Below are 14,973 nucleotides of genomic sequence, written 5' to 3' on the forward strand. Positions count from 1 at the left end.
GTAAGAGGGGTGTTTGTTTTATGTGGTTCGGGGTTTGTTAGTATATGTGTTTATGTAAGAGGGGTGTTTGTTTTATGTGGTTCGGGGTTTGTTAGTATATGTGTTTATGTAAGAGGGGTGTTTGTTTTATGTGGTTCGGGGTTCGTTAGTATATGTGTTTATGTAAGAGGGGTGTTTGTTTAGAGTATTCCGGGGTTTTTGGTTATGTTCTATGTTTCATATTTCTAGGATCTGTCTACGTTGTGTATTTCTTTGTGTTGGCCTGGTTTGGAGTCATACTTAGGTAGCCCTGTTTTTCACCTGTCCCTTTGTGGGAAGTTGTTTTTGCACTGCTAGGGTGTTTAGCTATCATTCCTTTTCTTGTTTTTGTTACACGTGTTCAAGTTTATACAAAATAAACGTTAAAATGAGCATCCGTTACAGATTGCTTCTGAATGGTCTTGTGAAGGTAGTAATGGTACCAGCGATAACGGCCCCCTCTCAGAGCTTTAGGACAGCAGTTCAGGATGTGCTCCAGTGTCCCTCTCTTGGACCATAGTGGGCATGCAGGAGTTTCCACTTTGCCCCCCAGCAGAACAGGTTTGGTGAGCTGGGTAGAACATCATACACCGCCTGGATCAGGAACTTAATGCAGTGTGGTTCTGACCTGGCAGAGGTCAGTCCACAAGACTTTCCTGTTCACCGCCTGGATCAGGAACTTAATGCAGTGTGGTTCTGACCTGCCAGAGGTCAGTCCACAAGACTTTCCTGTTCACCGCCTGGATCAGGAACTTAATGCAGTGTGGTTCTGACCTGGCAGAGGTCAGTCCACAAGACTTTCCTGTTCACCGCCTGGATCGGGAACTTAATGCAGTGTGGTTCTGACCTGGCAGAGGTCAGTCCACAAGACTTTCCTGTTCACCGCCTGGATCGGGAACTTAATGCAGTGTGGTTCTGACCTGCCAGAGGTCAGTCCACAAGACTTTCCTGTTCACCGCCTGGATCAGGAACTTAATGCAGTGTGGTTCTGACCTGCCAGAGGTCAGTCCACAAGACTTTCCTGTTCACCGCCTGGATCGGGAACTTAATGCAGTGTGGTTCTGACCTGCCAGAGGTCAGTCCACAAGACTTTCCTGTTCACCGCCTGGATCGGGAACTTAATGCAGTGTGGTTCTGACCTGCCAGAGGTCAGTCCACAAGACTTTCCTGTTCACCGCCTGGATCGGGAACTTAATGCAGTGTGGTTCCGCCTGCCAGAGGTCAGTCCACAAGACTTTCCTGTTCACCGCCTGGATCGGGAACTTAATGCAGTGTGGTTCTGACCTGCCAGAGGTCAGTCCACAAGACTTTCCTGTTCACCGCCTGGATCGGGAACTTAATGCAGTGTGGTTCTGACCTGCCAGAGGTCAGTCCACAAGACTTTCCTGTTCACCGCCTGGATCGGGAACTTAATGCAGTGTGGTTCCGCCTGCCAGAGGTCAGTCCACAAGACTTTCCTGTTCACCGCCTGGATCAGGAACTTAATGCAGTGTGGTTCTGACCTGCCAGAGGTCAGTCCACAAGACTTTCCTGTTCACCGCCTGGATCGGGAACTTAATGCAGTGTGGTTCTGACCTGCCAGAGGTCAGTCCACAAGACTTTCCTGTTCACCAAACCTGGATCAGGAACTTAATGCAGTGTGGTTCTGACCTGCCAGAGGTCAGTCCACAAGACTTTCCTGTTCACCGCCTGGATCAGGAACTTAATGCAGTGTGGTTCTGACCTGCCAGAGGTCAGTCCACAAGACTTTCCTGTTCACCGCCTGGATCGGGAACTTAATGCAGTGTGGTTCTGACCTGCCAGAGGTCAGTCCACAAGACTTTCCTGTTCACCAAACCTGGATCAGGAACTTAATGCAGTGTGGTTCTGACCTGCCAGAGGTCAGTCCACAAGACTTTCCTGTTCACCGCCTGGATCGGGAACTTAATGCAGTGTGGTTCTGACCTGCCAGAGGTCAGTCCACAAGACTTTCCTGTTCACCGCCTGGATCAGGAACTTAATGCAGTGTGGTTCTGCCTGCCAGAGGTCAGTCCACAAGACTTTCCTGTTCACCGCCTGGATCGGGAACTTAATGCAGTGTGGTTCTGCCTGCCAGAGGTCAGTCCACAATACTTTCCTGTCCTTTGTGTGCTCTCACCTCGTCCAGGCAACTTGCTGTCTCATTCCCACTGCTCTGCTGGACCTCTCATCTTCCACAGCTGCTCTCACCACCTCCTGACCAAGCCTGCGTCTCTCCTTCCCCTTGACAGTGTCGTACCAGGGGGTTGGAACAAGGTTCTCAGACCATCTTTTCGCCGGGTCACTGCTCCCACCAGGATACTGTGGCACAGCCAAGACTCAGCCTGCAGCACGGCCTCCTCTGCTCTCCATTTCCTCCCGGGCTTGACCACTATCACCCCTTGGGTCACCTTTGGGTCGCTCTACTTCCTGTATTGACCACTATCACCTCTTGGGTCACCTTTGGGTCGCTCTACTCCCGGTCTTGACCACTATCACCCCTTGGGTCACCTTTGGGTCGCTCTACTCACGGTCTTGACCACTATCACCCCTTGGGTCACCTTTGGGTCGCTCCACTCCCTGTATTGACCACTATCACCCCTTGGGTCACCTTTGGGTCGCTCTACTCCCTGTATTGACCACTATCACCCCTTGGGTCACCTTTGGGTCGCTCTACTTCCTGTATTGACCACTATCACCCCTTGGGTCACCTTTGGGTCGCTCTACTCCCTGTATTGACCACTCTCCAAGTTCTCCAATGTGGAGAAACGGACTTCGTAGATGAGCAGAGGTCAGAGTATCCTCGGGAGGATGCCTTGCGGATACATCCACGCCTTAGACTTGTCGGGCAGTCCTGACCAGTCAACCCCTCTCAGCCAGTTCTCCAGCTCCTGACTGGTCAACCACTCTCAGCCAGTTCTCCAGCTCTGCTCTCAGCCAGTTCTCCAGCTCCGCTCTCAGCCAGTTCTCCAGCTCCGCTCTCAGCCAGTTCTCCAGCTCCAGGAAACACAGGGATAAATACACTGAGACAGAGAGACAGGAAACACAGGGATAAATACACTGAGACAGAGAGACAGGAAACACAGGGATAAATACACTGGGGAAAATAAGACCTGGAGGGGGTGGAGACAATCACAGGAACTGGTGAAACAGATCAGGGTGTAACAGATCAGGGTGTGACAGACCAGGGTGAAACAGACCAGGGTGAAACAGATCAGGGTGAAACAGATCAGGGTGAAACAGATCAGGGTGAAACAGATCAGGGTGAAACAGATCAGGGTGTAACAGACCAGGGTGAGACAGATCAGGGTGTGACAGATCAGGGTGAAACAGACCAGGGTGAAACAGACCAGGGTGAAACAGATCAGGGTGAAACAGACCAGGGTGAAACAGATCAGGGTGAAACAGATCAGGGTGAAACAGATCAGGGTGAAACAGATCAGGGTGAAACAGACCAGGGTGAAACAGATCAGGGTGAAACAGATCAGGGTCAAACAGATCAGGGTGAAACAGACCAGGGTGAGACAGACCAGGGTGAAACAGACCAGGGTGAAACAGATCAGGGTGAAACAGATCAGGGTGAAACAGATCACTTGTCTGGCATGTTTTTATCTCCTGCTTCCCTCTGAAACTTGTCTGCCATGTTTTTATCTCCAGCTTCCCTCTGAAACTTGTCTGGCATGTTTTTATCTCCAGCTTCCCTCTGAAACTTGTCTGGCATGTTTTTATCCCCAGCTTCCCTCTGAAACTTGTCTGGCATGTTTTTATCTCCAGCTTCCCTCTGAAACTTGTCTGGCATGTTTTTATCTCCAGCTTCCCTCTGAAACTTGTCTGCCATGTTTTTATCTCCAGCTTCCCTCTGAAACTTGTCTGCCATGTTTTTATCTCCAGCTTCCCTCTGAAACTTGTCTGCCATGTTTTTATCTCCAGCTTCCCTCTGAAACTTGTCTGCCATGTTTTTATCTCCAGCTTCCCTCTGAAACTTGTCTGGCATGTTTTTATCTCCTGCTTCCCTCTGAAACTTGTCTGCCATGTTTTTATCTCCAGCTTCCCTCTGAAACTTGTCTGCCATGTTTTTATCTCCAGCTTCCCTCTGAAACTTGTCTGGCATGTTTTTATCTCCTGCTTCCCTCTGAAACTTGTCTGCCATGTTTTTATCTCCAGCTTCCCTCTGAAACTTGTCTGCCATGTTTTTATATCCAGCTTCCCTCTGAAACTTGTCTGCCATGTTTTTATCTCCAGCTTCCCTCTGAAACTTGTCTGCCATGTTTTTATATCCAGCTTCCCTCTGAAACTTGTCTGCCATGTTTTTATATCCAGCTTCCCTCTGAAACTTGTCTGCCATGTTTTTATCTCCAGCTTCCCTCTGAAACTTGTCTGCCATGTTTTTATATCCAGCTTCCCTCTGAAACTTGTCTGCCATGTTTTTATCTCCAGCTTCCCTCCCCTGGTCTTGTCTAATCATATAATTGAAGTCGTCCTCTATTAGGATTCACATAGCTCATTACTACCCCCTTGTGGTTGGATATATATGTACCTACTGCAGGTAATAGGATACAGCAACGATTAATGTTGAACCGACATACCATTAATAAGGGACATGTTACAATTTACAACAATGAACACCTTGTGAAATATCTGTGAAAACCAAACCGGCAATATTTAAGAATTCAATATATATAAACTTTAATATTTTTAGTGGTACAGGTGTCCTTAATATGGTGTGGGAATAGAGAGGTCTGTGTTGTGTGGGAATAGAGAGGTCTGTGTTGTGTGGGAATAGAGAGGTCTGTGTTGTGTGGGAATAGAGAGGTCTGTGTTGTGGGGTTGGAGTCTGTGTGTGGATAGAGGTCTGTGTTGTGTGGGAATAGAGAGGTCTGTGTTGTGTGGGAATAGAGAGGTCTGTGTTGTGTGGGAATAGAGAGGTCTGTGTTGTGTGGGAATAGAGAGGTCTGTGTTGTGTGGGAATAGAGAGGTCTGTGTTGTGTGGGAATAGAGAGGTCTGTGTTGTGTGGGAATAGAGAGGTCTGTGTTGTGTGGGAATAGAGAGGTCTGTGTTGTGTGGGAATAGAGAGGTCTGTGTTGTGTGGGAATAGAGAGGTCTGTGTTGTGTGGGAATAGAGCGGTCTGTGTTGTGTGGGAATAGAGAGGTCTGTGTTGTGTGGGAATAGAGAGGTCTGTGTTGTGTTAAACAAATCAAAATATATTTTATATTTGATGACAGCTTGGCACAATAAGATATATATATATATATTATTATTATTTCTACCGGTAAATGTGTGATTTAGTATTGTTCTCTTCGGCAACTGTGTTAAAAGCGGGTTAATAAACGCCTCTGTCCGTATATTACCTTGGAAAAATGAACTCCGCAGAGGAACAAGGGGGACTGCGTCGTCCAGTATTTCCAAGGTAATGTTCTGAACGTCGGCATTTATCCCTTACATACAGTTGAAGTCGGAAGTTTACATACACCTTAGCCAAATACATTTAAACTCAGTTTATCACAATTCCTGACATTTAATCCTAGTAAAAATTCCCTGTCTTAGGTCAGTTAGGATCACCACTTTATTTTAAGAATGTGAAATATCAGAATAATAGTAGAGAGAATGATTTATTTCAGCTTTTATTTCTTTCATCACATTCCCAGTGGGTCAGAAGTTTACATACAACTTAATTAGTATTTGGTAGCATTGCCTTCAAATTGTTTAACTTGGGTCAAACGTTTTGGGTAGCCTTCCACAAGCTTCCCACAATAAGTTGGGTGAATTTTGGCCCATTCCTCCTGACAGAGCTGGTGTAACTGAGTCAGGTTTGTAGGCCTCCTTGCTCGCACACGCTTTTTCAGTTCTGCCCACAAATGTTCTATTAGGATTGAGGTCAGGGCTTTGTGATGGCCACTCCAATACCTTGACTTTGTTGTCCTTAAGCCATTTTGCCACAACTTTGGAAGTATGCTTGGGGTCATTGTCCATTTGGAAGACCCATTTGCGACCAAGCTTTAACTTCCTGACTGATGTCTTGAGATGTTGCTTCAATATATCCACATAATTTTCCTACCTCATGATGCCATCTATTTTGTGAAGTGCACCAGTCCCTCCTGCAGCAAAGCACCCCCACAACATGATGCTGCCACCCCCGTGCTTCACGGTTGGGATGGTGTTCTTCGGTTTGCAAGCCTCCCACTTTTTCCTCCAAACATAACGATGGTCATTATGGCCAAACAGTTCTATTTTTGTTTCATCAGACCAGAGTATATTTCTCCAAAAAAGTACGATCTTTGTCCCCATGTGCCGTTGCAAACCGTAGTCTGGCTTTTTTATGGCGGTTTTGGAGCAGTGGCTTCTTCCTTGCTGAGCGGCCTTTCAGGTTATGTCGATATAGGACTCGTTTTACTGTGGATATAGATACTTTTGACCCTGTTTCCTCCAGCATCTTCACAAGGTCCTTTGCTGTTGTTCTGGGATTGATTTGCACTTTTCGCACCAAAGTACGTTCATCTCTAGGAGACAGAACGCGTCTCCTTCCTGAGCGGTATGACGGCTGCGTGGTCCCATGGTGTTTATACTTGCGTACTATTGTTTGTACAGATGAACGTGGTACCTTCAGGTGTTTGGAAATTGCTCCCAAGGATGAACCAGACTTGTGGAGGTCTACCATTTTTTTCTGGGGTCTTGGCTGATTTCTTTAGATTTTCCCTTGATGTCAAGCAAAGAGGTGCTGAGTTTGAAGGTAGGCCTTGAAATACATCCACAGGTACACCTCCAATTGACTCAAATGATGTCAATTAGCCTATCAGAAGCTTCTAAAGCCATGACATAACTTTCTGGAATTTTCCAAGCTGTTTAAAGGCACCAGTCAAAGTTAGTGTATGTAAACTTCTGACCCACTGGAATTGTGATACAGTGAATTATAAGTGAAATAATCTGTCCGTAAACAATTGTTGGGAAAAATGACTTGTGTCACGCACAAAGTAGATGTCCTAACCGACTTGCCAAAACTAGAGTTTGTTTAACAAGAAATTCGTGGAGTGGTTGAAAAAACGAGTTTTAATGACTCCAACCTAAGTGGATGTAAACCTCCGACTTCTCCTGTATCTACTACCTACCGGGGGGATAAGGAAGATATAGGGACTGGGATTTAGGATGTCGGGACTAGGGGTTAGGGTTCGGTATTACGGTCTGGGGGCTAAATAAAGGTATAGGACCTGGGATTAGGAATTAGGAACTAAGGGTTAGAGTCGGGATCCAGGGAATAAAAATAAGAATAGAGAGGGCCAAATAGGGGAATAAACAAGTAGAAACTATGTAAACAACAACAACAACAACAACAATAACAACAACAATAACAACAACAATAACAACAACAATAACAACAACAATAACAACAACAATAACAATAGACGGATCAATGTCCTGGTCGTGCTGGTATGGGGGGTATAAAATCAACCTGTCCTGGTCGTGCTGGTTTGGGGGGTATAAAATCAACCTGTCCTGGTCGTGCTGGTTTGGGGGGTATAAAATCAACCTGTCCTGGTCGTGCTGGTTTGGGGGTATAAAATCAACCTGTCCTGGTCGTGCTGGTTTAGGGGGTATAAAATCAACCTGTCCTGGTCGTGCTGGTTTAGGGGTATAAAATCAACCTGTGTGTCCTGGTCGTGCTGGTGTGGGGGTATAAAATCAACCTGTCCTGGTCGTGCTGGTTTGGGGGGTATAAAATCAACCTGTGTGTCCTGGTCGTGCTGGTGTGGGGGGTATAAAATCAACCTGTCCTGGTCGTGCTGGTTTGGGGGTATAAAATCAACCTGTCCTGGTCGTGCTGGTTTGGGGGTATAAAATCAACCTGTGTGTCCTGGTCGTGCTGGTGTGGGGGTATAAAATCAACCTGTGTGTCCTGGTCGTGCTGGTGTGGGGGTATAAAATCAACCTGTCCTGGTCGTGCTGGTTTGGGGGTATAAAATCAACCTGTCCTGGTTGTGCTGGTTTGGGGGTATAAAAAATCAACCTGTGTGTCCTGGTCGTGCTGGTTAGGGGGTATAAAATCAACCTGTCCTGGTCGTGCTGGTTTGGGGGTATAAAATCAACCTGTGTGTCCTGGTTGTGCTGGTTTGGGGGTATAAAATCAACCTGTCCTGGTCGTGCTGGTGTGGGGGGTATAAAATCAACCTGTCCTGGTCGTGCTGGTTTGGGGGGTATAAAATCAACCTGTGTGTCCTGGTCGTGCTGGTGTGGGGGTATAAAATCAACCTGTCGTGGTCGTGCTGGTTTGGGGGGTATAAAATCAACCTGTGTTTCCTGGTCGTGCTGGTGTGGGGGTATAAAATCAACCTGTCCTGGTCGTGCTGGTTTGGGGGGTATAAAATCAACCTGTCCTGGTTGTGCTGGTTTGGGGGGTATAAAAATCAACCTGTGTGTCCTGGTCGTGCTGGTGTGGGGGGTATAAAATCAACCTGTCCTGGTCGTGCTGGTTTGGGGGGTATAAAATCAACCTGTGTGTCCTGGTCGTGCTGGTTTGGGGGTATAAAATCAACCTGTCCTGGTCGTGCTGGTTTGGGGGTATAAAATCAACCTGTCCTGGTCGTGCTGGTTTGGGGGGTATAAAATCAACCTGTCCTGGTCGTGCTGGTGTGGGGGTATAAAATCAACCTGTCCTGGTCGTGCTGGTTTGGGGGGTATAAAATCAACCTGTCCTGGTCGTGCTGGTGTGGGGGGTATAAAATCAACCTGTCCTGGTTGTGCTGGTTTGGGGGTATAAAATCAACCTGTGTGTCCTGGTCGTGCTGGTGTGGGGGTATAAAATCAACCTGTCCTGGTCGTGCTGGTTTGGGGGGTATAAAATCAACCTGTCCTGGTCGTGCTGGTTTGGGGGGTATAAAATCAACCTGTGTGTCCTGGTCGTGCTGGTGTGGGGGTATAAAATCAACCTGTCCTGGTCGTGCTGGTTTGGGGGGTATAAAATCAACCTGTGTTTCCTGGTCGTGCTGGTGTGGGGGTATAAAATCAACCTGTGTGTCCTGGTCATGCTGGTGTGGGGGGTATAAAATCAACCTGTGTTTCCTGGTCGTGCTGGTGTGGGGGTATAAAATCAACCTGTGTGTCCTGGTCATGCTGGTGTGGGGGGTATAACATCAACCTGTGTGTCCTGGTCATGCTGGTGTGGGGGGTATAACATCAACCTGTGTGTCCTGGTCGTGCTGGTGTGGGGCGTATAAAATCAACCTGTGTGTCCTGGTCGTGCTGGTGTGGGGGTATAACATCAACCTGTGTGTCCTGGTCGTGCTGGTTTGGGGGTATAAAATCAACCTGTGTGTCCTGGTCGTGCTGGTGTGGGGGGTATAAAATCAACCTGTGTGTCCTGGTCGTGCTGGTGTGGGGGGTATAAAATCAACCTGTGTGTCCTGGTCATGCTGGTGTGGGGGGTATAACATCAACCTGTGTGTCCTGGTCATGCTGGTGTGGGGGGTATAAAATCAACCTGTATTTCCTGGTCGTGCTGGTGTGGGGGTATAAAATCAACCTGTGTGTCCTGGTCGTGCTGGTGTGGGGGGTATAAAATCAACCTGTATTTCCTGGTCGTGCTGGTGTGGGGGTATAAAATCAACCTGTGTGTCCTGGTCGTGCTGGTGTGGGGGTATAAAATCAACCTGTGTGTCCTGGTCGTGCTGGTGTGGGGGTATAAAATCAACCTGTGTGTCCTGGTCGTGCTGGTGTGGGGGGTATAAAATCAACCTGTATTTCCTGGTCGTGCTAGTGTGGGGGGTATAAAATCAACCTGTGTGTCCTGGTCGTGCTGGTGTGGGGGGTATAAAATCAACCTGTGTGTCCTGGTCGTGCTGGTGTAGGGGTATAAAATCAACCTGTATTTCCTGGTCGTGCTGGTGTGGGGGTATAAAATCAACCTGTGTGTCCTGGTCGTGCTGGTGTGGGGGTATAAAATCAACCTGTATTTCCTGGTCGTGCTGGTGTGGGGGTATAAAATCAACCTGTGTGTCCTGGTCGTACTGGTGTGGGAGGTATAAAATCAACCTGTGTGTCCTGGTCGTGCTGGTGTGGGGGTATAAAATCAACCTGTGTGTCCTGGTCGTGTTGGTGTGGGGGTATAAAATCAACCTGTGTGTCCTGGTCGTGCTGGTGTGGGGGTATAAAATCAACCTGTATTTCCTGGTCGTGCTAGTGTGGGGGGTATAAAATCAACCTGTGTGTCCTGGTCGTGCTGGTGTGGGGGGTATAAAATCAACCTGTGTGTCCTGGTCGTGCTGGTGTGGGGGTATAAAATCAACCTGTGTGTCCTGGTCGTGCTAGTGTGGGGGGTATAACATCAACCTGTGTGTCCTGGTCATGCTGGTGTGGGGGTATAAAATCAACCTGTGTGTCCTGGTCGTGCTGCTGTGGGGAGTATTAAATCAACCTGTGTGTCCTGGTCGTGCTGGTGTGGGGGGTATAAAATCAACCTGTATTTCCTGGTCGTGCTAGTGTGGGGGGTATAAAATCAACCTGTGTGTCCTGGTCGTGCTGGTGTGGGGGGTATAAAATCAACCTGTGTGTCCTGGTCGTGCTGGTGTGGGGGTATAAAATCAACCTGTATTTCCTGGTCGTGCTAGTGTGGGGGGTATAAAATCAACCTGTGTGTCCTGGTCGTGCTGGTGTGGGGGGTATAAAATCAACCTGTGTGTCCTGGTCGTGCTGGTGTGGGGGGTATAAAATCAACCTGTGTGTCCTGGTCGTGCTGGTGTGGGGGTATAACATCAACCTGTGTGTCCTGGTCGTGCTGGTGTGGGGGGTATAAAATCAACCTGTGTGTCCTGGTCGTGCTGGTGTGGGGGGTATAAAATCAACCTGTGTGTCCTGGTCGTGCTGGTGTGGGGGTATAAATCAACCTGTGTGTCCTGGTCGTGCTGCTGTGGGGAGTATAAAATCAACCTGTGTGTCCTGGTCGTGCTGGTGTGGGGGTATAAAATCAACCTGTCCTGGTCGTGCTGGTGTGGGGGGTATAAAATCAACCTGTGTGTCCTGGTCGTGCTGGTGTGGGGGGTATAACATCAACCTGTGTGTCCTGGTCGTGCTGGTGTGGGGGGTATAACATCAACCTGTGTGTCCTGGTCGTGCTGGTGTGGGGGGTATAACATCAACCTGTGTGTCCTGGTCGTGCTGGTGTGGGGGTATAACATCAACCTGTGTGTCCTGGTCGTGCTGGTGTGGGGGTATAACATCAACCTGTGTGTCCTGGTCGTGCTGGTGTGGGGGGTATAACATCAACCTGTGTGTCCTGGTCGTGCTGGTGTGGGGGGTATAACATCAACCTGTGTGTCCTGGTCGTGCTGGTTTGGGGGGTATAACATCAACCTGTGTGTCCTGGTCGTGCTGGTGTGGGGAGTATAAAATCAACCTGTTGTTTACGTAAGCATGTGACAAATAAAAGTTAACTTGGAAACAGACTGCTCAGGCCCAGGGCTGGTCGGGTGGCTCCATCTAGTGGCGAAACAATATCATGACTGTTGAGGAAGACGAAAACAGCGTAAATAAACCTGCCTCATCTCACACCTCCCATTCCAGTCATCTGTCCCCTGGATGAACTCTTTATAAATCACACACACACACACACACACACAGTCTCTCTCAGCCCACACACACACACACACACACACACTCACTCACTCTCAGTCTCTCTCCCGCGGCGCTCCCCAGAACAGACAACAACTTTGCTTCATGGCGGCGAGTCTCAACGGACGCAGGATTGTGATCTAACCGGACGGGAACGAGCTGCGGAGGAATCCACCATGTAGGTTACGTTTTTACCAGAGTTGTTTTGCTTCGTGATAGAACAGTAATGAAGTTACGTCAACGACTTTAAGCATGAGTGGACTTGTCCCTCAAAAACAAGAGAGTAGAGTCACTGTCTTTACGGTAGACAGGTTACTGCTGGATGAATGACCACTAGGTTACTGCTGGGTGACCACTAGGTTACTGCTGGGTGAATGACCACTAGGTTACTGCTGGATGACCACTAGGTTACCGCTGGATGAATGACCACTAGGTTACTGCTGGATGAATGACCACTAGGTTACTGCTGGATGAATGACCACTAGGTTACTGCTGGATGAATGACCACTAGGTTACTGCTGGGTGAATGACCACTAGGTTACTGCTGGATGAATGACCACTAGGTTACCGCTGGATGAATGACCACTAGGTTACTGCTGGATGAATGACCACTAGGTTACTGCTGGATGAATGACCACTAGCTTACTGCTGGATGAATGACCACTAGGTTACTGCTGGATGACCACTAGGTTACCGCTGGATGAATGACCACTAGGTTACTGCTGGATGAATGACCACTAGGTTACTGCTGGATGAATGACCACTAGGTTACCGCTGGATGAATGACCACTAGGTTACTGCTGGATGAATGACCACTAGGTTACCGCTGGATGAATGACCACTAGGTTACTGCTGGATGAATGACCACTAGGTTACTGCTGGATGAATGACCACTAGCTTACTGCTGGATGAATGACCACTAGGTTACTGCTGGATGACCACTAGGTTACCGCTGGATGAATGACCACTAGGTTACTGCTGGATGAATGACCACTAGGTTACTGCTGGATGAATGACCACTAGGTTACTGCTGGATGACCACTAGGTTACAGCTGGATGAATGACCACTAGGTTACTGCTGGATGAATGACCACTAGGTTACTGCTGGGTGACCACTAGGTTACCGCTGAATGAATGACCACTAGGTTACTGCTGGATGAATGACCACTAGGTTACTGCTGGATGAATGACCACTAGCTTACTGCTGGATGAATGACCACTAGGTTACTGCTGGATGACCACTAGGTTACCGCTGGATGAATGACCACTAGGTTACTGCTGGATGAATGACCACTAGGTTACTGCTGGATGAATGACCACTAGGTTACTGCTGGATGACCACTAGGTTACAGCTGGATGAATGACCACTAGGTTACTGCTGGATGAATGACCACTAGGTTACTGCTGGATGACCACTAGGTTACCGCTGGATGAATGACCACTAGGTTACTGCTGGATGAATGACCACTAGGTTACTGCTGGATGAATGACCACTAGGTTACTGCTGGATGAATGACCACTAGGTTACTGCTGGATGACCACTAGGTTACCGCTGGATGAATGACCACTAGGTTACTGCTGGATGAATGACCACTAGGTTACTGCTGGATGAATGACCACTAGGTTACCGCTGGATGAATGACCACTAGGTTACCGCTGGATGAATGACCACTAGGTTACTGCTGGGTGAATGACCACTAGGTTACTGCTGGATGAATGACCACTAGGTTACTGCTGGATGACCACTAGGTTACCGCTGGATGAATGACCACTAGGTTACTGCTGGATGAATGACCACTAGGTTACTGTTGGATGACCACTAGGTTACTGTTGGATGACCACTAGGTTACTGCTGGATGAATGACCACTAGGTTACTGCTGGATGAATGACCACTAGGTTACTGCTGGATGAATGACCACTAGGTTACTGCTGGATGACCACTAGGTTACTGTTGGATGACCACTAGGTTACTGCTGGATGAATGACCACTAGGTTACTGCTGGATGAATGACCACTAGGTTACTGCTGGATGAATGACCACTAGGTTACTGCTGGATGAATGACCACTAGGTTACTGCTGGGTGAATGACCACTAGGTTACTGCTGGATGAATGACCACTAGGTTACTGCTGGATGACCACTAGGTTACTGCTGGATGAATGACCACTAGGTTACCGCTGGATGACCACTAGGTTACCGCTGGATGAATGACCACTAGGTTACTGCTGGATGAATGACCACTAGGTTACTGCTGGATGAATGACCACTAGGTTACCGCTGGATGAATGACCACTAGGTTACCGCTGGATGAATGACCACTAGGTTACTGCTGGGTGAATGACCACTAGGTTACCGCTGGGTGAATGACCACTAGGTTACTGCTGGATGAATGACCACTAGGTTACTGCTGGATGAATGACCACTAGGTTACTGCTGGATGACCACTAGGTTACTGCTGGATGACCACTAGGTTACTGCTGGATGAATGACCACTAGGTTACTGCTGGATGAATGACCACTAGGTTACTGCTGGATGAATGACCACTAGGTTACTGCTGGATGAATGACCACTAGGTTACTGCTGGGTGAATGACCACTAGGTTACTGCTGGATGAATGACCACTAGGTTACTGCTGGAATGACCACTAGGTTACTGCTGGATGAATGACCACTAGGTTACTGCTGGATGAATGACCACTAGGTTACTGCTGGATGAATGACCACTAGGTTACTGCTGGTGATGACCACTAGGTTACTGCTGGATGAATGACCACTAGGTTACTGCTGGATGAATGACCACTAGGTTACTGCTGGATGAATGACCACTAGGTTACTGCTGGATGAATGACCACTAGGTTACTGCTGGATGAATGACCACTAGGTTACTGCTGGATGAATGACCACTAGGTTACCGCTGGATGAATGACCACTAGGTTACTGCTGGATGAATGACCACTAGGTTACTGCTGGATGAATGACCACTAGGTTACTGCTGGATGAATGACCACTAGGTTACTGCTGGATGAATGACCACTAGGTTACTGCTGGATGAATGACCACTAGGTTACTGCTGGATGACCACTAGGTTACTGCTGGATGAATGACCACTAGGTTACTGCTGGGTGAATGACCACTAGGTTACTGCTGGATGAATGACCACTAGGTTACTGCTGGATGAATGACCACTAGGTTACTGCTGGATGAATGACCACTAGGTTACTGCTGGATGAATGACCACTAGGTTACTGCTGGATGAATGACCACTAGGTTACTGCTGGATGAATGACCACTAGGTTACTGCTGGATGAATGACCACTAGGTTACTGCTGGATGAATGACCACTAGGTTACTGCTGGATGA

At 48.1% G+C, this 14,973-nt stretch overlaps 1 protein-coding gene across 1 annotated transcript; it reads right to left on the reverse strand.

Annotated features, from left to right (window-relative positions):
* Positions 1-2,877: 2,877 nt before the first annotated feature.
* LOC106594660 (pol-RFamide neuropeptides-like) lies at positions 2,878-4,399 on the reverse strand. The gene is made up of 2 exons (XM_014186056.1): positions 3,635-4,399; positions 2,878-3,012 (listed from the first exon to the last, which is right to left on the reverse strand). The coding sequence occupies exons 1-2, from the start codon at positions 4,397-4,399 to the stop codon at positions 2,878-2,880; spliced, it is 900 nt and encodes a 299-aa protein (XP_014041531.1).
* Positions 4,400-14,973: the final 10,574 nt, after the last annotated feature.

The sequence above is a fragment of the Salmo salar genome, unplaced genomic scaffold, assembly GCF_905237065.1.
Source record: "Salmo salar unplaced genomic scaffold, Ssal_v3.1, whole genome shotgun sequence".
NCBI lineage: Eukaryota > Metazoa > Chordata > Actinopteri > Salmoniformes > Salmonidae > Salmo > Salmo salar.